The sequence below is a fragment of the Perna viridis genome, chromosome 2 (assembly GCF_037379345.1).
Source record: "Perna viridis isolate PV_CMFRI_1.1 ecotype Kerala chromosome 2, ASM3737934v1, whole genome shotgun sequence".
Taxonomy (NCBI): Eukaryota; Metazoa; Mollusca; class Bivalvia; order Mytilida; family Mytilidae; genus Perna; species Perna viridis.
Genome location: NC_142446.1, coordinates 26,149,659 through 26,172,991, shown reverse-complemented (window position 1 = coordinate 26,172,991; position 23,333 = coordinate 26,149,659). Strand labels below are relative to the sequence as shown.

General features: G+C 32.3%; 1 protein-coding gene across 1 annotated transcript; it reads left to right on the top strand.

Moving 5' to 3' along the window:
- Nucleotides 1–1,409: 1,409 nt before the first annotated feature.
- LOC148624249 (abscission/NoCut checkpoint regulator-like) lies at nucleotides 1,410–20,412 on the top strand. Its single transcript, XM_088566858.1, has 11 exons — nucleotides 1,410–1,579; nucleotides 5,614–5,735; nucleotides 6,956–7,015; nucleotides 8,453–8,610; nucleotides 9,911–10,002; nucleotides 10,766–10,919; nucleotides 11,771–12,046; nucleotides 14,019–14,095; nucleotides 14,563–14,706; nucleotides 15,451–15,572; nucleotides 17,499–20,412. The coding sequence occupies exons 1-11, from the start codon at nucleotides 1,532–1,534 to the stop codon at nucleotides 17,569–17,571; spliced, it is 1,326 nt and encodes a 441-aa protein (XP_088422984.1). The 5' UTR covers nucleotides 1,410–1,531; the 3' UTR covers nucleotides 17,572–20,412.
- The last annotated feature ends 2,921 nt before the right edge of the window (nucleotides 20,413–23,333 follow it).

The following is a 23,333-nucleotide window of genomic DNA, read 5'->3' as shown; positions in this document are numbered from 1 at the left end:
AACAGGCTTCTGGAACAGGGTTATGTTGCTACAATATTGAAGTCATCACTATAGAAATTTTATGGTCGTCATCATGAACTCGTGGGTCGTTATGGTGTATCTATCTGCACCATGAAAACTGATTTATTCAACGGGTCATAGTTTTCCTTTCCTCGCTTGTCTACCCCAGACCTGACTTTTTATGAGCAACTCGGTGGGTGTTACTAGCAAAGCAAAGGACGGTGCACCTCGTCCATACTCCCAGTTTTTAGTGGAGTCCGAGTTGCTCATTTGCTTTAGTTACTTTGTATGTATGATTTTAGGTACTTTATGTTCTTTGTTTTGTATGTCTGTTTTCCATGTTTGGTCTTTGTCCCTGGATTGCATTCTTTTGATTAACACTATAACCTTGATTCCCTTGATTACTCTTATGTATATATCAGAAAACTTCATATGGATAGTATAAGTGCACTATTTGCTATTATAACACATGATTTCGTATTTTAACAAAAAAAAAAAAAAAAAAAAAAAAAAAAAAAATCCTGTGGATAATTTCGGGTCCGATCATTGGATTATTTTGACTCTCAAATTTCACATGACCGAGATCATTTCGCGTAGAGGTTTGGAATATAAAAATGTATCCACTGGGGCTTGCCCACACTGTCAGATATGCATTCGACCAGTGTATACGTGTTTATACACTAGTCGTGCTGCATATTTGATAGTCGGGGAGGAAGCCCAAGTGATGTACCCCTGTATTTCGATAGTCAACTTACCCCTCTCTCCGGATCTCCCGTGAGTACATAATTTGCTCTCTAACGGGTCGGGATTATTTTTGTTAAAGAGAGAAAATTTCGAAATTATGTGAACAGCAAATATTGCATTAATATTATTCATATGAAATAATCTTTTACACGACCGGGGTCGACTGGTACACATGTACTTGGGTCGGGATTTTTTAAAGAAAGAAAATTACAAAATCATGGTGTATACCGCCATAATTATTAATAATATTATTGCCATATTTGATGTTGCTGTAATCATAGGCATGTAAAAAAACATGATTTAGTATTTTTCTCTCTTTTAAAAAATCCTGACCCAAGGTATCTTTAGCATGGCGTTGTGAAAATTCAATATAATTCATTATGGCAAATTAAATGTAGGTTTCAACTGTTTAGGCCAACGTACGTTCATTTGTAGATACCCCTAATTTTTTTCCGCCCCCCCCCCCAAACTGAATTTTCTTACATTTTATCGGGACAGTATACTTATATCATAGACCTATTAAATTTGATTACAGGTCTATGGATATATAAAGTCCCCGATTTTATTAAAGGAAACATAAAACAGTTCACTACGGAAATTCTGGGTCGTGATTTGTGTTGGCCCTTTCCGGAAATTTTGAATACCCGTTTTTGTAACCATTTAGATCTATGATTGCCTCCCTTTGTCAACAGACACAACTCAGTTACTCATAAGTTATAATTTAACAAATCGTTTCTTATTGGCATGCTTATTAATTTTGTAATTCAACAGGTACACTTAGACCAAAATGTCGTGTTACAGCTGTGGTGTGTCATTTGGTCTGTTTAAGAAGGAGGTAAATTGAACTCCCAAGAAGTTATAAATATAATTAAAATTATACGATGTACAGTCAAAAAGCACTGAATAATTAAAAAAAAAAATAACAATAAAAAACTAACGTTGTTTAATAGGGATACTGTTAGCTACCAAAGAAGAGAGAAAATACTGTGACATATGATTGATATATATATTTGGCATTGCCCCTATTGGCGTTTACAGACGTTCAACATCCTTTAATTATTTAAACTGCAGTGGCCGCTTGTCCACACATTCGACGATGGGAGCCTCTACAGGCTAATAGTGCACACATCCAGTTTTAGTCAATAACACACAGAATCATGATGGAAATAGTTCATTTATGTTAGTAGTTGTGAGAAATTCTTTTTAAACAAATATATACAAAATGGTACAAATACAATTTCAATCGTAGCTGAAGTAATAAATGACAATTAAACTAATTCAGAATTGATACAAAATACACATTTAACGAACTTGAAAGAATATTTTAAACAAAGTTCGCACATTAAGAAAGATTGTTTTTGGCACATGATTCAGTCAGGCACATTTTAAATCATAATGCTGCCATTCTAGATGGCAGATGTGAAACATATCTCTTCAAACTGGTCCTTCTTTGTAGAAACTAAAATTTTAAGAACATAAATTCCATGCATTTTTCAACACGTGGGTTATTTATATTTTTGGCCAAGATTTAATTTTTTAACACCTGGTAAAGACGATGCATCAACTTTGGCACCAGTCATCATAACTTCTGTGACTTGTTCTGTGTCTGACCAACATAAAACCCGTCCATTTTCAAGCACATGGGCTTACTCCCACTATCAAATATGCAGTCAAACAAGTATATAACACAAACAGAAAACTGTTCAGTGTATTAAATGTGAACACAGTTAACGACAACATTAATAGTCTTACATTTTTGGACAAATTCGACAACATTTCTGTAATGAATCGGGCGTTTCAGTCAGATTCCATATGTTTTCGATACAAATCAGATGCGTGGACAATAAGCCTGGAGAGGCTTCACATGCATGAATGCATGGATGAGGGGCCACTGATTTATTTGAATAGTTATGAGCAGTTCCTGCTAGCCATTCTGATTCATAACTTTCAAATATTACAGTTCTCCACAGATGGCAGGAATATTCTACATTCCAAAAATGATTTCCTCTCCTAGTATCATAGAAAGCTATGCTTCAGGTCTAACTAATCACTTATAACCTTACCATTAGCTGACATGTTAAAATTGTACTTTTTTAAAGTTTCACTGTGAATTGCCAGGACGAATGATGTCTTAAAGTTGCATAAAATTTGTACAAAATACATGTATGCCATTGCTTGGAAAAGAAGCTTTCAAAATTGTTAAAGTAATGGTACAATGATCGTAGAAGTTTTTTCACAAAATTTACTCTTGAATAAATAATACTGGAAATCCACATTTTGCCTTTTCTGCTAACTGATAGCTTGGAGGCAAACTGCTCCCACATGTTAACAATATATACACTACACTTTTGTAGTGAACAAAAATTATGATTCTAAAATACACATTCACAGCTTTATTGTAACTACTTTTTTAGTAAGTTTCATTTTGAAAGGGTTTGTTTTGCATTATAGGGAATCCTTTGTGTTGTGTGCATTTTTTGTAATAATAAATTCTGTTTCATTTGTAGTATGTCTAGTGTATTGCATTTTGTTTGGTTTTATTGCTTGTCAATTTTTTTTTAATTGTTTAGCTCCTTTATCCTTTGTTTGGTGATATATATCTAAAAGTTTATAAACCTTATTACATTTTATTTTAACCAGTAAAAATTATGAGCCAACTTAGATAAGGCTTTGACGAGTGTAGCTTGACAAGGCCACAGCTGTCAAACCCTATTCACTTTGGGCAGATTAGGACACAGTGCTTGTTTTTGACACACTTAAGAATAGGGTCTCACAGTTCTTTGTGGTCACAACAACTGGTTTGGACACAATATAGTGCAAAATTTGAAATTCAATTAAAAATTTCCAAAATTAAATCCAAAAATAAAAAGGCCATTTTTTGGGGTGTTGGCCAGTGGTGCCTTATAACTCAAAGACCATAAAAGTTAAAAGAAATCTTATTGAATAATGCAGGCAGGGATTTTTATAAGGAATCCAGTAATTAAAATTTCAAAATCAGAACAAAGATGAAAAAAGTCTATTTCTTTTAGTTTGAATCCTTTGATTTCAAATTACTTGAAAACTATGAAGGATATAAGAAATTGTATTGAATAATGCAGGCAGGGATTTTTATAAGAAATCCTGTAAAAAAAATTTCGAAATAGGACCAATAATAAAAATGTATATTTTTTGGGGTGTGGCTCCTTTGACTTCTTATAACTGGAAAACTATTAGAGAAATCTGAAATCCTATTGAAGAACACAACTAGGGATTTTCATAAGGAATCCAATTAAAAAAAAAAATTGAAAATTGGTCTGAAAACAAAAAAGTTGTTTCTTTTTGGCATGGCCCAATTTTGTACCCTTAGCTAAAGATAAGCCTATTCTGAAAAAAAATAAAACAGAATTTCAAAAGGAACAGACTGACATCTGAATCATTAAAATGGATCAACAATAAACTTTTCCTATCAATTCTAATTATAACACCTATTTTCCTCTTTTAGACACTTATTTTCAGAAGGGGCTAGGCAGTAACGTCCAAAAACTATAGGGCCCTCTTCCATGTCCATAAGAACAATTTGTTAATATTTCAAAACATTCCATAAATTTTACTCAAGTTATTGTTAATAAACTAAAGTTAACGGAGGCTAAAAACGATGACGATGTCTTATCATTATACAACCCAAAACATTTTTTGTTGATATATAAAAATAATAAGCAAATGATGCTAGCACATTGACTCTTGGATGTTGCATTATTACTTAAAAAACTATTATTGTTGGCTTTTTTTAACAACATCCCTAAATTAAGCATCTTATAGAAAATGATACTGAATTCATGTGTAAATTTTTATTTAACCTTCAAATATGATGTGCTTCAAAGTACTTTAGACCACAGCCCTGGTAAAAAAGTGATCAACACATGACCAACATTCGTGCAACATGAAGAAATTGGTCATATGAGAATCGAAATAAATCAAGGAAACTCCATTTTATCATTATTTTACCGGCCATCTATGTCGTTATTTAACCACTCACTGTCGCTTGGGGTAAAACAGTGTGACATAAGTGGCCAGCCTGTGGTAAAACAATGATAAAATGGAGTATCTGTATTTTATCATTATTTTCTGTATTCTTAAATATTTAAAATAGGGCTGAATTGACTAGGCCAAATGGGACAGATTGACTATGGGATGGACATGAGCTGACACCCTTTGTTAGTATCTTATTTTTTTCATTTCAAGATAGCAGTCAAGTCTTGATAGGGAGAAATAGTCACTTGTCTTCATAAATCTAACAAACAGAATTTACAGTACAGCATTTAAAATGATTCTAAATCACAATACTTTGTTAACAGATATAGCATGTACAAGTACATTCAAAGTTTAGAAAACTTATTTATTCTTAAACAAAAATATACATTTGCAGTATAAGTAGAGGTACCTTAAACATTTGTATTGTAAGGCACTGATCATTTTTATACTGTGGGGACAGGGCTGGGATTATTGAAAAATTCCAAGTTTGAGCCAAAATAATTGTTTCACTCAGCCATGGATTTATAAAAGTAATGATTTAATTTTTTTCTCCCTATACTTACAACTAGATTTTCAAATAATATTTTTCTGCTGAAAAAATAATTATTTTCTTGTTTGCACAAAAAAATTTCTAACTCGACATAAAAGCCCAGGCGTCGGTTTCACAAAAAGTCGTAAGTGTGAAATTGATCACAAATCATGACGTCACAATGCTATTTTAGTTTATGATGTCATTACTTATGATCAACTTTACACTTACGACTTTTGGTGAAATCGAGACCAGCCCCCTCCCACCCCCCCCTCCTCAAGAAGAAAATGGTCTGTGCCTAAGAGATATAATCAATAATTTTATTTCAGCATGGATGCAAAAATTGTGGATTTGCATTTTGTAATTCCTGTTTAAACAAGAAGCATGCAGTTCCAAAGTTGAAAAATGAAAAACATCATGTTTGTAACAAATGCTATAATATACTTAGTGGGTATGTTTTAACTACCAGTAGATGTACTTTTTTACATGTACCTATTTACATTTTTACATGTTTATTCTGTGTTATCTCCCATTATTCAGGAGAGCATTCTTGAGGCTGATGGGTATTTAATTTATCCTTTCTTCCTTCCTTGGTAGTAGGTTTCTTCAGCAAAACTTGTCTTTTGATGGATATTGATGAACTTTGCATAGAATGAAGTTCAACTGACAAGGAATATCTCTGGGATTTCAAGGTCACAAGCATTATTCTTAGGTGTAAGTCAACACAGTCAAGATCATTATTTCTGGGTGTAAGTCAACATTGTCAAGATAATTATTCCTGGGTGTAAGTCAACAGGGTCAAGGTCATTATACCTTAGTGTTAGTCAACAGGGTCAAGTTCATTTTTCTTAGGTGTAAGTCGACAGGGTCATGATCATTATTTATAGATGTAAGTCAACACGGTCAAGATCATTGTTCCTAGTTGTAAGTCAACACATTCAAGATCATGATTCCTAGGTGTAAGTCAACACGTTCAAGATCATGATTCCTAGGTGTAAGTCAAGACCATTAGTTGTATAATATAACGAGAATGTATATGGTAAATATCCCCACCATGATGAAAAATGACTGCTCAAGGCCACCTATGGGTCTTCAATGAATGACGAGGAAACCAATTGAATGGAAAATATTTGGTTTCTGCAGCGAAGTTATTGTTTACCATTTATAAAACTTGCAAATATGGAAGCTTGAATGAAATGTATTAAAGGGACAGAGTCACAAGTACAAAATAAATTTTCAAAGTTAGGGACGGTCTTTGGCAATGGCTCTAGTTCTTCCATTTACCATTAATAGTTAGTTAATCAGTGTTATTTTGTTAAAATTGAGACATGACTTTAGGATGTCAACTTATCCAAAATTAGCAAAATTTTAAGTAATACAAGAAGAAATAGAATCATAATAAGAAAATCCAGAATAAGATAAGCTGAATTATGTTTTAAAGCAGAAGAAAATCATGCCTGTAAATTGGTATTTTGTCTTTGACTTGATACTGTGATAATTTTGAAGCAATTAAATACATGTAGTAATTAAGTCAGTAAGTATACGGCATTCAACATTTTTGAAGTATATTGATTGTTTCCTTTTGACATTGTAAAAATGACACAATGTTAATCTTGCATATTCAAAATGAATTACAGATACCTGTATAAAATGCTTTTCAATATTTTTTAGGAAGGTCAAACCTCCTGGTGATGAATCAGGAAGATATTCTCCACCTGAAGCTTACAAAAAGTATGTAATACAAACTCAATCCTCTTTTGTAAGAGCAACCAAGGGAACCAAGATTCTAATAGAAATCAGAAGAATGTAATCCAGGGAGGAAGACCAGGCATGGAAAACAGACATACACAACACTGAACAAGGAACATAAAATAACCAAAATAATACATACAAAGTAACAAAAGTAAATGAGCAACTTGGACTCCACTAAAAACTGGGAGTATGGACCAGGTGCACTGGTAGGGTAAGCGTCCTTTGCTTTTCTGGAAACATCAGCCGAGTTACTCATAAAGACTCAAGTCCAGGGTAGACGAAAGAGGAAAGGTAAACTGTGACACATTGAACAATCAGTTTTCATGGTGCAGATGGATACACTGTAATGATCCATGAGTTCATGACGACAACCATAAAACTTCTGTAGTGATGACTTCAATCTTGTAGCAACATAACCCTGTTCAAGAAGCCTAATTGTAAGAAGTCTAGCATGATACAAAAAGTATTTGTAGTTACGGCAAGCTCTGGCATAATGTACGAGTTATGATATGATAACTCCATATGCAGGTGCTGAAGGGGCTGAAGGCATTGGCACAGTTGAGTTGTATAGTAAATGAACTGTAATCTAAATGTGCACAAAGCTTATTGCACTAGAATAATGGTTTTTATTCTTCATAACCCTTGAATTTTTTAGTAATTTCATTCCATGACAAGTTACAATTATACAATATTATGCAAAGCTTATATTGGAAATAAAATTTTGTGAAAAGAAAAAAATACAGGACAAAAAATTGACTAAAGTCCTTCAAATAATGGTTATTACTATAACACATTATTAATACTAAGAAATCATAATGTGTAAGTCCGTTCAGATTAATAGAATATTGGTTTTTATACATACTTACCTATACTTATTATTACTATTAACATTGTAACATATGGATTATCAGATTTCTCCAATTGTGAGATATCATATGACAGTATTTTCGGCTTAACATTTAGAATGTGTTTAAAATATGGCCTTTCAACTATTGAGATGATGAACTTTGATAATCCATAAGATATAATGTAAGACATCTTTTCTCTAATTTCTGAATACAGCACAATTTGATATTAATGCATCATTAAAACATGTTGTTTTTTTTCTCGAATTGTACTGATTTTGAGCCACTCATGTTATATAAGACACCAAGTTTCTATAACCAGAAGGTAACTCCAATTTATTCATTATAGTATACAGATTAAATGGCATCTGATACATATCACCTGATTACACTATTTAATTAGGGTAATACTTTCCTATACTTTCTCTAGTGGTACTAGTTGTATTTGTTGGTGTGCTTTTTAAAAGAACAATATACATGTACATATAATAATCCTGGTGTTATAAATTGTTGGTATATCAGAATAAAAATATCAGCCAGGTATTTCACAGACCTTTTCTTTAACTTTCAGACGAATAGCAGCTTTACAAGAAAGAGAAAAAGATAACAGGCATAGTAAAGGTCAAAATCCTGGGAAACCTGTTAAAGCTGAATACAAACATCTGGGAAAACCTGAACGAGAGATACAGGAAAGGCTTGATAAACTTAAGGAAGGACGTAAACCAAATGGTATCTTTATTTATATGAACAAAGTTTGTGCAATCAGATGAAGACATTAATTTAAATGAGAATACACTCTTTAAGCACTTAATGACTAAAAAGATTTAAGGTTGGACAATAAAATTCTCACAGTTGAGATGAAGATTTCCCAATTTTTAATCATGGGAGATTTCTCTGTCTCAGCCAGGATGAGATAAAATATGTGATGCTTGTGACATCACAATGTAATGCTGGGTGGAGGAGAGTGACCTGTTAAAATCAAAGAATGGATAATAGTGTCCCTGTCTACATGTAAAGAGTGGAGCAGAGTGAAACATATTTTGAAGTCATGTACAATGTGCTAGTAAAAAGCATGGTTACTAAATTGGTGTAATTATAGGAAAATTACCTGTAGAATTGATTAAATGAATAAAACCCTATTAAATAAATATAAAGCTACTGGTCAAGTCTTTGTAGAGAATAGAATGCTTTGTTCAGTATGCCTAGGTGGTATGTGCACCATTCTGTGTGTTGACTGGTCACAATTCTGAGGACCCCCTTTAACATATTGCTGTACTCCATTGATTACATTCATTGATATACATATGCCTCATTCTTTATGAGTACACCACTTACTTTGCCCTACTTTTTACATGTAGCTCAGTCACCCTGCCCATCACTTTACATGTAGACTGGCACTGTGCACCACTCTTGACATGTAGACTGGCAATCTTTACCACTCTTGACATGTAGACTGGCACTCTACACCACTCTTTACATGTAGATCAGTTACTCTGCACGACTCTGTACATGTAGACTGGTCACACTGCCCCACAATAGAACAACCAGTCTTTACATGTTGAATATAGGTCACTCCAATCCAATTTTTATATACTAACAGGTCATTCTGCTTCACTGTTTACATATTTGAAATACCATTAATTTTTAATTTTCTGTGTTCCACTGTTACTGTTAGGTGAGTGTTTTTGTTGTTTACTTAGAAACTGGTCACTGAACTGCACTCTTTTTGTATAAATAAGGCGTAATGTGTGTTTAACATTTTTTTGGGACTATTTTGCCAGATCCGGCAAAATATAACCACTTATGTTTGTTTTCTGGTGTCAATATTTCTTGATTTGAAATTTGAATTACATATGTACTTGCAATCTGAGAAAGATTATTATCTAGATTTTTGGTATGATATTGCATAGTATAATGTATAATGGCTGATATTGTTTACCATTTTAGTTTCGTGATCTGGACAAACATTAGGTTTACATGTACACAAAAAGAAAGTAATGATGATATTTTTCTGCTTTTTTCTTCCAAGAAACAAATAATCCATCACAGAAAGAGATTGAGGGTAGATTAGCTAAATTGAAAGGCCAGGATCCAACATTAGCAAATCATGCTAAGAAACCTGTAAGTTTTAGGCTTTGCAGTTTATGAATACATGTAGTGCAAACTGTCATTAACCTGGTTATTTTATAATCTTTCAAAAAATAGAAACATTCAAGATAGAAGTACAATTTAAGAACATCATTTCTTTAGCATTTCATTTTATTCAGGAATTAATACAGAATGTTCTATGATGATATTATTCTGTGATATAATTTAACTCCTATTTTGAAATATTCATTATTAAGTTCTCAGGCTTTTGAAATTGCAAAGGGAGATAATTGAAATGACAACATTTAAACAAATGCCTGTAATAAACGGAGTTAACTATATTTATTTGAGCAATAAATGATCAATAAAAACAAGAAATTCTCAAAGGAAACTAAACAGCATATCCAGCTGAGCATATTGAAACCCTTGTACTTTAGTACCACTCTTAACAAGACTACAATTACCTTTATGCTATATAAATACAAGTTATTTATAATACATAATGTGTAAAGTTTCCTTTAAATCAAACAATAAGGTTGGAAGGAACTGCATTTACTTACTCAGCATTTAGAACCACTAGAACATCTACCTTTACAAACATCCAACAATGAATACTAGAAGTTTCCTTCATACACATCTGAAGTTTCATCAAAATCCTTGGAAAAACTGACAAACACGGGGATTTCTATATACACTTTGTATATTCTAAGTTTGCCAGGTAGCATGGTTAGAGTAATATTTTTCCCTTTAATTTGAATTGATTATAACATTTTACCCTATGAAATTCATATTGTAGGTTTACCAAGCACCTGACAGAAGAACTCAGCAAGAACAGATTAATAGTTTGTTAGAGGAAATCAGTGATGAAATAGAAATAGATTCACATAGACCCGACCCTGTTAAAGATGTAGAACAGAGGTTGGCAAGTCTGAGAGGGACACAAAGTAAAGGTGATCAAACTTATAATCTCGTATTTAAATGTGCAAAGGTAGAGCAGAGGTTGGCAGGTCTGAGAAGGACACAAGATAAAGGTGATCAAACTTAATCTCTAATATAAATGTACAAAGGTAGAGCAGAGGTTGGCTTGTCTGAGTGTGGAAACAAGATAAAGGTGATCAAACTTAAACTCTTATATAAATGAAAAAAAGTAGAGCAGAGAGTGACTGTTCTGAGAGGGACAGAATGTAAAGGTGATCAAACTGAACGTCTTATAGAAATGTACAAACATAGAGCAGAGGTTGGCTGGTCTGACAAGGACATAAGGTAAAGCATGAATATACAAAAGTGGAGCAGAGGTTGACTGATCTAAGAGGGACACAAGGTAAAATATAAATGTACAAACATAGAGCAAAGGTTGGTTGGTCTGAGAGAGACACAAGGTAAAGATGACCAAACTTATCCTCTTATATAAATGTACAAAGGTAGAGCAGAGGTTTGCAGGTCTGAGAGGAACACAAGGTAAAGGTGATCAAACTTAACCTTTTATATAAATGTACCAAGGTAGAGCAGAGGTTGGCAGTTTTGAGTGTGGAAACAGGATAAAGGTGATCAAACTTTACCTCTTATATAAATGTACCAAGGTAGAGCAGAGGTTGGCTGGTCTGAGAGGGACACAAGATAAAGGTGATCAAACTTAGCCTCTTTTATAAATGAAAAAGGTAGAGAAGAGGTTGGCATATCCAAGGAGGGCATATATTTTGGTCCATATATAACATTGTGAAAGAGTCAAAAGAAATGGCTTACATACAGTGATCCTTACTATTTCAATGGAATCAATTTTGATATGTTGTTTCACTTATAGAGCCAGTGAAACCAAGTAATAACTTGAACATAGGTAATTCCCAGGAAACTGTGCCATTTGAAAAGAATATCCATGACAATAACAAATCACCATCATCTCAAGCTCCACACACAAATGATGAAATCCCACTAGAGGAAATGCAAAAATTAATAGAAGAAGCTTCAAAAGAATTAGACGTAGATGCCCAAAAGGCTTTATCAGATTTACAGAAGGATAAAGAAATCATGAAAAGGTTACAGGAAATAAAGGATAGGAAGAAGGAAGATATTAACAAAGGTACCATTCTTGTTTGATATAATTGTACTTTATTACCTGCGTGTTACTGTGAAAGTATTATTGTTTGTGGGGTACCAATTTTCATTGTTTTCTTGGGTTTGGTTAACTATGAGAACTAGTTCCCTCTGAAAAGGAAATTTCCCTCTACTTCGTATGATAGAGTTGTCAAAACCACAAATTCAAGAATCTAGGAACTGATCATTTTCCCCTAAACCACAAAAATTGTGATGGTATCCACGAAGTACTTTTAAAGTATTGAAGACAGCTTGTTTTGTTTTTTTCTTCTCCTTCATGAGATATTTATTTTATTGTATGTGTTATTTGATACTACATGTATCTAGATATAGCATTATCAAATTTCACTTATGTGTTTGTTGTTGAGAAGATGATATTGAATAATTTAGCATTACTATACATGGGGAAATTTTTTGAAAATAGGCTTTTTTTCGCAGTTTGAAAGAGAAAATAACCAGTTAAATTTTCACTGTATTTAAATTTTGCATTTTAACAAAACTTACATGAAATTTTCCTGTTTAGATAAACATCCTATCTTTAAACAAGATTTCCAGAAAAAGAAAGTGACTTCAAATTGATGAATGTCTTTTTGGGCACTGTAAGGAGAATTTGAAATAATCAGTAATGTTATTTTTTTACTTTTATATTTAATTCAGTTGAATGAATAAGTAAGGCATAACAACATGCTTTATTTATATATCATGAATATGCCCAATTCTAGATCTTATCCTTGGTAACAAAGATGTTTAATTAATGTCCTTTATGGCCTGATATTCATGGTGCCACATGCTATCTTTTAATCATTTTTATGACCATCGCCCAAGCTGAGGGATTAAACACTGGCAATTCTTTCATTTGTCCAATTAATGCCTAATTAGCTTGTCATAATGTATTGCTAAGTAAACCATGGGATAATGAGATATCACATTTTAATACCAATTTCCTTTTTGAAGGATCAAATGCTCCAAATTTTAAGGGAAATTTCCACTGTATCTAATTTAATCTGTTAAGCCATGTTGGTGTTATTGTCCTTTTCGATGTTTTTTGCTATTTTTTATGTTCTTTCAAAAATCTTCTCCTCTGGAAATACTTCACCAATTGGAACCAAACTTGGTATGGAGGTTTCTTGGGGTAACTTGCATGGAACTTTAGTGGGAATTTTTGATCTGTTGAAAAACATGGCCGCCATTACTAAAAATAGAACACAGGGGTCAGACAGTAGTTTATTGTATATATCTCCAAAACTGTTAGGTTTAGCCAATCTCTTTCAGTTGCTGAAATGATCCTTATTATATGGCTTTCAAAAATCTTCAGAGATCTAAGTTGTCAGGCAACTCCTTGTAAGAGTTATTGCACTTGAAAGATGAAAAATGACGTTTTTTTTTTTACAGTTTTCAGCCAATATCTTAAAAACTATAATTGATAGAAAGAAACTTTCTATTGCTGAAATGATCCTTATGATAAGTCCTGCCAAAGTCTTCTTGAGTCAAAATTGTTGGACAACTCCTTGTTAAATTTATTGCCCGGAAAGACAAGCTTTAACCAGGTGAGCAATTCAGGCTCCTGGGAGTCTCTTGTTTTAAGTTACCGCTAACATAGACAAAATTAGATACATGGAAAAAAACCTGAAATAATGCTATAGTGATACAAATTTTCATAGTAAGTTTCATAAATATATTTTCATACCCATTACAAACAATGTCTGTTGACCTTACTGTCTGTACTGGTACCTTGTTAGCTCCAAACTGTGTTATGGATTTTGATGAAACTTCATTTTACGATTGAATTCTAATGTAGATATACATGGAGAGGATAATTATTGTTAGATACTTGCAAGGAGGATAATCCAACAGATTATAAAGCAGCTGAAGCATTTTAGTTAGCATCATCTTTTGATCAATGTTTGATGACATTATTATTGATAAATCTAATAGACAACAATGTAATTTGATTTCAGATGACAAGAGTGTTGAGGAAACATCAGATAGTGATAATGAAAATGAAGAAACTCTGACAAAGAATCTCATTAAACAGGTATTTTAGTCAAATCTTACCCATGTTTTCATACTTACAACTTGTATAGTGTCTATTGTTTTGCTTTTCAGGTTAAAACTTTTTCATTTCGATTTTTTTTATCTTTAAAAACAGTATTAGTAATCAATTCATTACCTTATTGAAATGAGTGAAAATGAATCACATTCTTTAGCTGTTTGAAGGGGAGCTAGTTCGGATTGAAATACACTTATTGACCGATGTCTACAATCATCTTTGTAGACACACCATCTATAAGTGAATTGTGCAATAACAAAAGAACAAGGGAAGGGTGTCTTGAGATATTTCAACATGGAGTCTTCTTACTAGGTGCAGGGTGTTTGCTTATGTAAATTTCAAAATATTTCCTACTCTTTAAGTTTTTATGAAAAGTGGGATATCTTGAATCTTGATAATCACTTGTAAATATGCAACAAACGGTGCATTTCATAAATGACCCTTTTGAGCAGATTTTAGAAGAAAACAAGCTTGACGAAGCAGCTGCAAAAGATGGTGTCAGTATAGAACAAAAGAAAAAGAAGACATCTGAGAAGAAATCTAACATTGTGTGTGATGAAAAGGCAAAGAAAATACAAAACATGGAACAGATACCAGTATGTAAAATTAATTTTTACATAGTTTAACTTACATTATAAAATTTCACAATTCTGGTGTATCAGGACCAACTTTTTCCATTGCTAATTCATATACTATAGAGTCTATAGTCTAAAAACAGTATACTTTCAAAGTTTTTCATTACATTTTTGCAGATAAATATATCAGAATGGATCACTACTGTAGATTCCAGTGCGGATGTTGGCAATTATAGATTCTTTTTTTTTCTCATTGTCATATAATCACATACAGAATGCTATACAGTATTGACCTATTTATATGTAGTGTGCTCCTTGTCTTAGATTTGTGACATATTTTTTGTGTGATTATAATCATATCTTCTTGAAAAGAAATGATTTCTTCTGCTCTTACACTTATTGTTGTGTACACTTCAGGTCAATCAAAAGTCTGTTTTTTTATTTTACAAAAAACTGTGAAAGTACTATTGTTCATGGGGTACCAATATTTGTGGTTTTTGTGGGTAGGCCAAACAATGAAATTTTGTTCTTAAGGAAAAAGAGAATTTTATTATGTGTATACCGGTGCTGAAAACCTCAAAACCATGAATTCAAGAATCTACAAACTTGTGTTCCTTCCCTAATCCAGGAAAATTGGTATCCACAAATTAAAGTACTTTCACAGTATTTACAGTTCAGTCATTTGACTTATCTGAATTCTAAATTAGTAAAGATTTTATTCATTTTCCTTAAATTGAGTAAACAACACTGATACCTTGTTTACAGTGTGATGATAGCAGTGATTATGATGAAGATGATGAGTTACCATACTGTGTGATGTGTACAGAAGATGCTTCCATGCGTTGTCATGGCTGTGACCTTGATCTTTATTGTGACAGATGTTGGAAGTAAGTCATCTTACAAACAAAAATAAGAAAACAAACAAAAATCTGTCTGAATGGATTTATTGAATATAACTAAGTATTCTAATATGACATGCTTCAAAGCTCTTTAGACTACATCCATGGTAAAAATAAGTGATAAACATATGATCAACATTTTTCGTGCATCTATTAAAAAATATAAAGAAACTAGTTAAATTAGAATCGAAATAAGTCACGGAAACTCCATTTTATCATTGTTTGACCATGGATTGGCCATTTTTGTCTTTATTTAACCCCTCGCTATTGCTCCGGGTAAAAAACAGTGCAACATAAATGGCCAGCCTGTGGTAAATAGTGATAAAATGGAGTTTTTGTGATTTATTTCTTAAATCTCATACACATATGCTGTAGCATGTCTTGTTAAATTTCTTACAAAATTGATATTCTTTGATTTTGCAAGGAGTAGAAAGGATTGAATATTAGTAGAACTTTGTTTTTTAGATTTTTTTATGCATGCATGGCAATGAAAACTTGTGTTATTTTTAATTGGAACTTTTTTTTATTGTAATGTACATGAAATGCATGCAGAGCTGAATAATTGTTGTGAATTGGGTAACACCATTCTATTTATAGTTCAATAGTTTTAATTTAGAATGAGGTAAATTTAAAGATAACCAGTTACAAAGTTTTCACATTATCTGATGTCTAATGAAATGACATTTACTTAAAAGTTTGTCTGTTGTTATGAACTGAAATATTTGCATCAAATTAAAACATTTTGTGTCGTCATCGTATGTTCTTAAACAGTATTGTTACTGCAGGTGATCTAAGTATACCAGTACATTTATTGTAGTCAGAGGTCACTCCTTGATAGACGTGTACAGCATACCATGGACTTTGCAGTTTTTTCATGAAATTTTGTAGTTTTGTATTTATTCTACTGTAATTTAATGTCACAAGTAACTCATTTTGTGTTTGGATAAAATATTTTGTCCATCATCTCATAGACCAAATTTTGTAATGTGACTGTGATGTCATCAACATTTTAGAATGATTTACTAGCTGAATTTTGATACAAAAATTTAATTAAAAGGACCGACTGTTATATTTTTTGGTCTATTTGAAATAACCTCATTTTCTGTGGTGCACACTAAATGACCCACTTAGATATCTTAAGTAAATGGATACTACATAATGTAATTTAATTGGTTAAGTTGATCTTTTTATCAGTTAAAAGTTACATGTGTATAAGGAATCAGAATACCAGTAATAGGGTTTATTCATGATAATCACATGTTTATTAGGAGACAGGACAATAGGGTTTACTGACAATAATCACATGTGTGTTAGGAAACAGAACAATGGGTTTTCCTGGTTATAATCACATGTGTGTTAGGAACAGAACAATGGGTTTTCCTGGTTATAATCACATGTTTATTAGGAAACAGGACAATAAGTTTTATTGATGATAATCACCTGTGTGTTAGGAAACAGGACAATAGGTTTTACTGGTAATAATCACATGTGTGTTAGGAAATAGGACAATAAGTTTTACTGGTAATAATCACATGTGTGTTAGGAAAGAGAACAATAGGTTTTACTGGTAATAATCACATGTGTGTTAGGAAATAGGACAATAAGTTTTACTGGTAATAATCACATGTGTGTTAGGAAAGAGAACAATAGGTTTTACTGGTTATAATCACATGTTTATTAGGAAACAGGACAATAGGTTTCACTGGTAATAATCACATGTGTATTGAAGAACAAGGCAATAGGTATTGCTGGTAATATTCACATGTGTATTTTTTAAACTAGTTGAAAAAAGGAAGTGTGTTTTATTAATTATAATCACAATCGTAGTTGGAAATATGCCAATGGTGTATTAATGGTAACTTCAGATGATTAGTATATAAGATACATTGTAAATAATGTGTATTTCTCTTTCAGAGAGAGTCATTTACAGTTTGAAATGGGTGACCATGAAACCTCAAAATACAGACCAAGAAAAGGAAAAACCTAACAGGAACTTATGGAAAAAAAGAAAGAAATGAATAGGTCTGACATGATCAACTGTGTTATTTCAATTTTGCTTATTTTTATTTAACATATTTAACATTATGTACTATCATATTCAAGTAATAGAACAAAGAATGATGGTTTGCCGTATTGTAAGTAATGAATGAGCAGAACAATTTGGTTAATTGATATTTAGGAAAGTTCAGTTTCCAAAGGTTATAAAGGCTAAACAGAAAAATAATGTTTAAATTCTTGTGATATTTTTATCCATAATACTTCAGTATATGTTTTAGTTTTCTTTGGTAAAATCAACTTGTTACTTCTACTTTTTATATGACCATGAACAATTTTTAATCATGTTTCACTAGGACATTCCAAAATGATTTATATTTGGAAGGTAAAATAACTTCATGCAGTATTAAGTTCATGTAGGCAAACATTCAAAACAAAAAATTGGCAAAATTATTTAATTTTTTTTATCCTTATTCAGTTTTGGTTAACAGTTATAATTTTGAACAAGATATAAATAATTATATGATAACTTGTTAGAAAGAGAAGACAACCAAAATATCACTATAGAGGGAGAATATATAGGTTTAAAAAGTATGTAAAGATTTAGCCTCAGTGATCATATTTTAGTTATTCATAATTACCTTTTTTGACATGTACAAATGTGGAACAATTTGATAGAAAAAGGTATCTTTGTCACTATATTTGATTTACTTTCTCGTATAAAACAGACGTTTTAAGCATTAATAGCAATATAGAAACCAGGCAGATCCTATGATAGCACAGTGTAAAATTATCCCACCATTTCTTGTTTGTTCCAGTGTTATGTTAAACTCATTATGATGTTAGAGAGAATATGGATTTTTCTGTATCAAAAGAGGATGAATGGATGTTCAAAGTTCACTAACAAATCAGCTAAATTATGAATAGATCAAAGATTTATTTTCCTTAATTTTAAAGTTTCTAGTGCTTCCTTTATAATTTATTTCATTCTTAACCTTGCAGTATATTACAAATCAACATTAATTTCATATAAAATGTGAGGTTGTGAACTCTAATGCATGACATTTTGTTGCAAACAAAATTTTTGGCATGTGCCACCCACTGCCTGGGTCTTCCATAGTCACTCTCCTGATATACAGCATAAAACAAATCAAATGAAATTATCAAATTACATGTATTGTTTTACTTATTGTAGTCGTCTGATTACAAAATATATTGAACATGTAGTATCTTCTTGAATTATGTCTCTCCTTCAAAAGAGAACTACAAATACTTGAAAATTTTGTGTTTCCTCTCATTTTCATTCTCACTTGTCTGTGCTGTAATTTTCTTGTCTTTTGACTTTATGCCACCTAGATCCCAGATTTTTTAAAAATTTGAATGAATCAGTATAAGTTGATGTTTAATGTACCATAATGACATTCATGTGATCTTGACCTCTAACCTTGAAGGAAATTTTGTTTTCTTTTGTCACGGAAATCCTCTGTGTTTTGACCTAGTTCTTAGAAACTTAGCAAGTTGATGTGTCACATTCTATATTGACTTTCATTTGACTTCAACCTTTGACTTTAAGGTCAACTATAAAAACTTTCAAATGAAAAAAAAAATGATTCTTTTACTTTATTTGGACTGAAGCATTAGTTTAGTTTAAACATATTTTATTTTTAGAATAATGTACAGTTTGTATTATATACAAGTATATCATACTTATGAAGTCTTTTCCCATTAAAGAAAAATGTAATGTTCTTACAAGCATGTGAATACAGAAATAGACATTTTTGGAAAAGATAATTAAGGTATTAGTCATATAAAACAGAAGAAAAAGGAGAAATGCTTTTGAAAGGTAAAATATGTGGAAGAGAAAAGATAAACAAAAAATGAAGCATTAGTTATTTATTATGTTGATGTTTTAGCAAGGGTTGATGTATTATGTATCTTGATTACCTTCATGTGTCCTTGACCTTTGATTTCTGTTTTACAAAATTTTATACATTTTTATTTTAAGTATTTGATTATTGATAATATTCTAGATGTGTGGACAAAATACATGACCACACCATTCTAGGTTACTATAAATAAATACCTAATTAGACTAATAATTAGAGTGACCCCTCAAACCATCTATTACCATAATCTCTTCAGTAAGTGGGAATGTAAATATGGTTTTTATTTCATGTTTATGTACTTGTAATAACTGAATTCATTTATCATTGTTAAATTTGTCATTAATAAAGCATCATTAAATGCTTTTTTTCATAATGGAATTATTTCTATACCCTCAATCTCATGTTTGGGTACAGGAACCAAATCATTTGAAGCTAAACTCCAAAATGTTTGGATGCAAGTTGTAGAACATCTACTTATGGAAACTTTCACACCCATTAGTCATCTTTTTGTTATAGGTGTTAGAACTTGCCTATGCAACTGTGGAAAATTTTGCAGACAATTCAAGTTTCCATTAGTGTCAAACTTTTCTCTCTCCTTCATTGTATAGTATCCCTGAATTGTAACAAGATGTTGCATATTGTTCCATGTTGACTGTAATATTCTGCACCTAGGTGTTTAATCTATGAATTGGTGAAGGGGAGACATATTTAGTGGATAGAAACTGTTCTTAATTGTTCTTATTGGATAACCATCTTTTCTGAAGATATGGTAGTTACTGTTACATTATCTAAATACATATTTTAACTTTGTAACCACATTTATGAAGTTTAGTTTGCTGTTATCCTTATGTTATATCTTGCACTGTTAATTTACATGTATTATTTTTTGTTACAACTTTTGTTTAGTTTTATGATAAATGGAACAAATAATCAAAATCCATTCTGTATAGGGTTGTTTTTTATGTTTCTAAGTCATACAAATTATATAAAGTTATCCTAACCAGACATTCAGTGGTGGATCCAATAATCTCAAAAAGGAGTGGGGCTACTGATTGGCTTAAATAGGAGCCTGTTCAAGTGATTTTCTGTATAATCAACTAAGATTTTCCAGAACACCAGGAGCAACCCATGCCTCCCCTTTGACCCACCTATGATGTTCATAGACGACTACATTATTCAGTGTCTGATAAATATAGTTCTAGCATCAGTATGATATCCAGATAGAAAATTCTGACTCGTTTATTCTCTTGTTTGATATTTTTTACCTGCATCGCCAACAGTGAAAGCAGGTCTAGTAGCAACTCAATTCTGTACATCTGTCGCACTTAATGGATACTTACAATGTACTTTGTGTAATCTGTAACTAAAAAAGTATTGAACCAGTATTAATCAAATTTTGCACCATGAAAACTGATTTATTCAATGGGTCATAGTTTTCCTTTCCTCGTTTGTCTACCTCAGACTTGACTTCTTATGAGCAACTAGGCGGATGTTGCTAGAAAAACAGAGGACTGCACCTGGTTCATGCTTCCAGTTTTTACTGGAGTCCGAGTTGCTCATTTGCTTTTGTTACATTGTATGTATGAATTTAGTTACTTTATATTCTTTGTTGTGTATTTCTGTTTTCCATGTCTGGTCTTTGTCCCTGGATTACATTCTTTTGATTACCGTTATAACCTTAGTTCCCTTGATTACTCTTGCATAATGAAGATGTGTACCTTCTATTATTGAGAAATGTTTTCATATAGTTTTAGCACGTTTAACTTATCAGCCACTTTGTGTATTCTGTAAAAACTCAAAATGAAGCAATATCTTTTATACTTAGCACAGTGTTTATATACATATTGGGGATCTTAATATGGAATTAGTCAAAACCAAATTTCCTACATTATTAGCATATTAAACTTGGCCTTTTTTCATTTTATGTTGTCAATAGTACCTATTTTGTGTAATTTGTTACTCTAAAAGTATGAAACAAATATAATTCAAATTTTGCACTATGTGCATATACATTTTGGGGATGTGTATCTCCTATAAGGCCAAAAACCTCTAATTTCACTGTCCATAATCTTCGATGCTAATTTCACAACATTCAGTGGCTTCTCTGGACTTTACCTTAACTTTAATCTGCAGGGGACTATATATCAGCATGATTCTACATATGTCGGCTCACAATCCTCAGAATGGCATGTGGGGTTAGCAGACTTGCAGTGCAGTACTGGTCACCAGGATTGAAGGATCTATAAATAGCATGGGAAGTCCCAGTGTTTCCACAAGATAGGGGTATATTTAGAAATCATTATGGAGATTAGGCTTTACAGCCCAAGAACAAAAATGCACTTATAAGATGTACAGATATGTTTTTCCTTTCAGAAACAGTTTTGATTTTTGAAATAAAATGAGAACTTTTTTTCACAGGGCTTTGAGGAACAGGAGGTAATTTCTGCAAAGGACTATGTGAATGTGTTTGAAGTTGTCGTCTGTCGTCGTCGTCACCAATTATACAAAACTCTTCTCCTCTGAAACTACTTGACTGATTAGAACCAAACTTGGTATAAATGTACCTTGGGGTATTCTGCATAGAACTGATGTGGGGATTTTTGATTCGTCGAAAAACATGGCCGCCGTTACTAAAAATGGAACGTAGGGGTCAGACAGTAGATTTTTAATATATCTCCAAAACCGTTAGGTTTAGCTAAATTCTGACATATGGGAAACGTGTTCAGCATGATGAGATCTATCTCTGGTCAAATTTTGGTTTTAATCTGTTAAGCCATGTTGGAGTTATTGCTCTTTTTAGCTCACCTGACCAAAGACCATGTGAGCTATTGCCATCACTTGGCGTCCGTCGTTGTCGTCTGTCGTCGTCGTCAACAATTATACAAAACTCTTCTCCTCTGAAACTACTTGACTGATTAGAACCAAACTTGGTGTAAATGTTCCTTGGGGTATCCTCCATAGAACTGATGTGGGGATTTTTGATTTGTCGAAAAACATGGCCCCTGTTACTAAAAATAGAACAGGGGTCAGACAGTAGTTTTTCACATATACCTCCAAAACCGTTAGTTAGTTTAACTAAATTCTGACATAGGAGAAAAGTGTTCAGCATGATGAGATCTATCTATGGTCAATGTTTGGTTTTAAACTGTTGAGTCATGTTGGAGATATTGCCCTTTTTCAAAGATTTTTGCTATTTTAATGTTATTTCTTTAAAAAATCTCCTCCTCTGACATTATTTGATCAATTGGAACCAAACTTGGGAGGAATGTTCCTTGGTGTATCCTGCATAGAACTGTTGTGGGGATTATTGATCCGTCAAAAAACACGACAGCCGTGACTAAAAATAGAACATACAGTGTATGGGTCAGACAGTAGTTTTTCGCATAGAACTCCAAAACTGTTAGGTTTAGCCAATTATTTCTATAGCTGAAATGATCCTTATTATTAGGACTACAAAAGTCTTCAAGGATAAAAGGTGTCAGATGAGGTCTTACTAACCACTTCTAAAGTTTCCATTACTTTACATATTGAACAAGTAATTTTCAATGTTTCACTGTGAATTCCCAGGACAAATGACACCTGAAAGTTGCATACCATTGCGAAGCTTGGAAAATAAGACTTTCAAAATCATTACTCTAATGGTACGATGACCGTAGAAATTCTTTACAAAATTTACTTGAATAAAAAATACTGAAAATCAACATTTTTACCTTTTATGCTAACCGACAGCATGGAGGCATTTGAAATGGTTAGTGAGACCTGACTCCTTGTAAGAGTTGTTGACCTTGAAAGAGAAAAATGACTTTTTTTCAAAGTTTTCGATCAATATCTTGAAAACAGTGATAGATTAAAAGAAACTTTCAATTGT

What these genes read in the sequence shown, in the direction of transcription:
- LOC148624249 (XM_088566858.1), top strand. Translation starts at nt 1,532, where the DNA reads ATGTCGTGTTACAGCTGTGGTGTGTCATTTGGTCTGTTTAAGAAGGAG. An exon ending in TTGGTCTGTTTAAGAAGGAG is followed by an intron (nt 1,580 to 5,613) that starts GTAAATTGAACT and finishes ATTTTATTTCAG; the next exon opens with CATGGATGCAAAAATTGTGG. An exon ending in TATTGTGACAGATGTTGGAA is followed by an intron (nt 15,573 to 17,498) that starts GTAAGTCATCTT and finishes TTTCTCTTTCAG; the next exon opens with AGAGAGTCATTTACAGTTTG.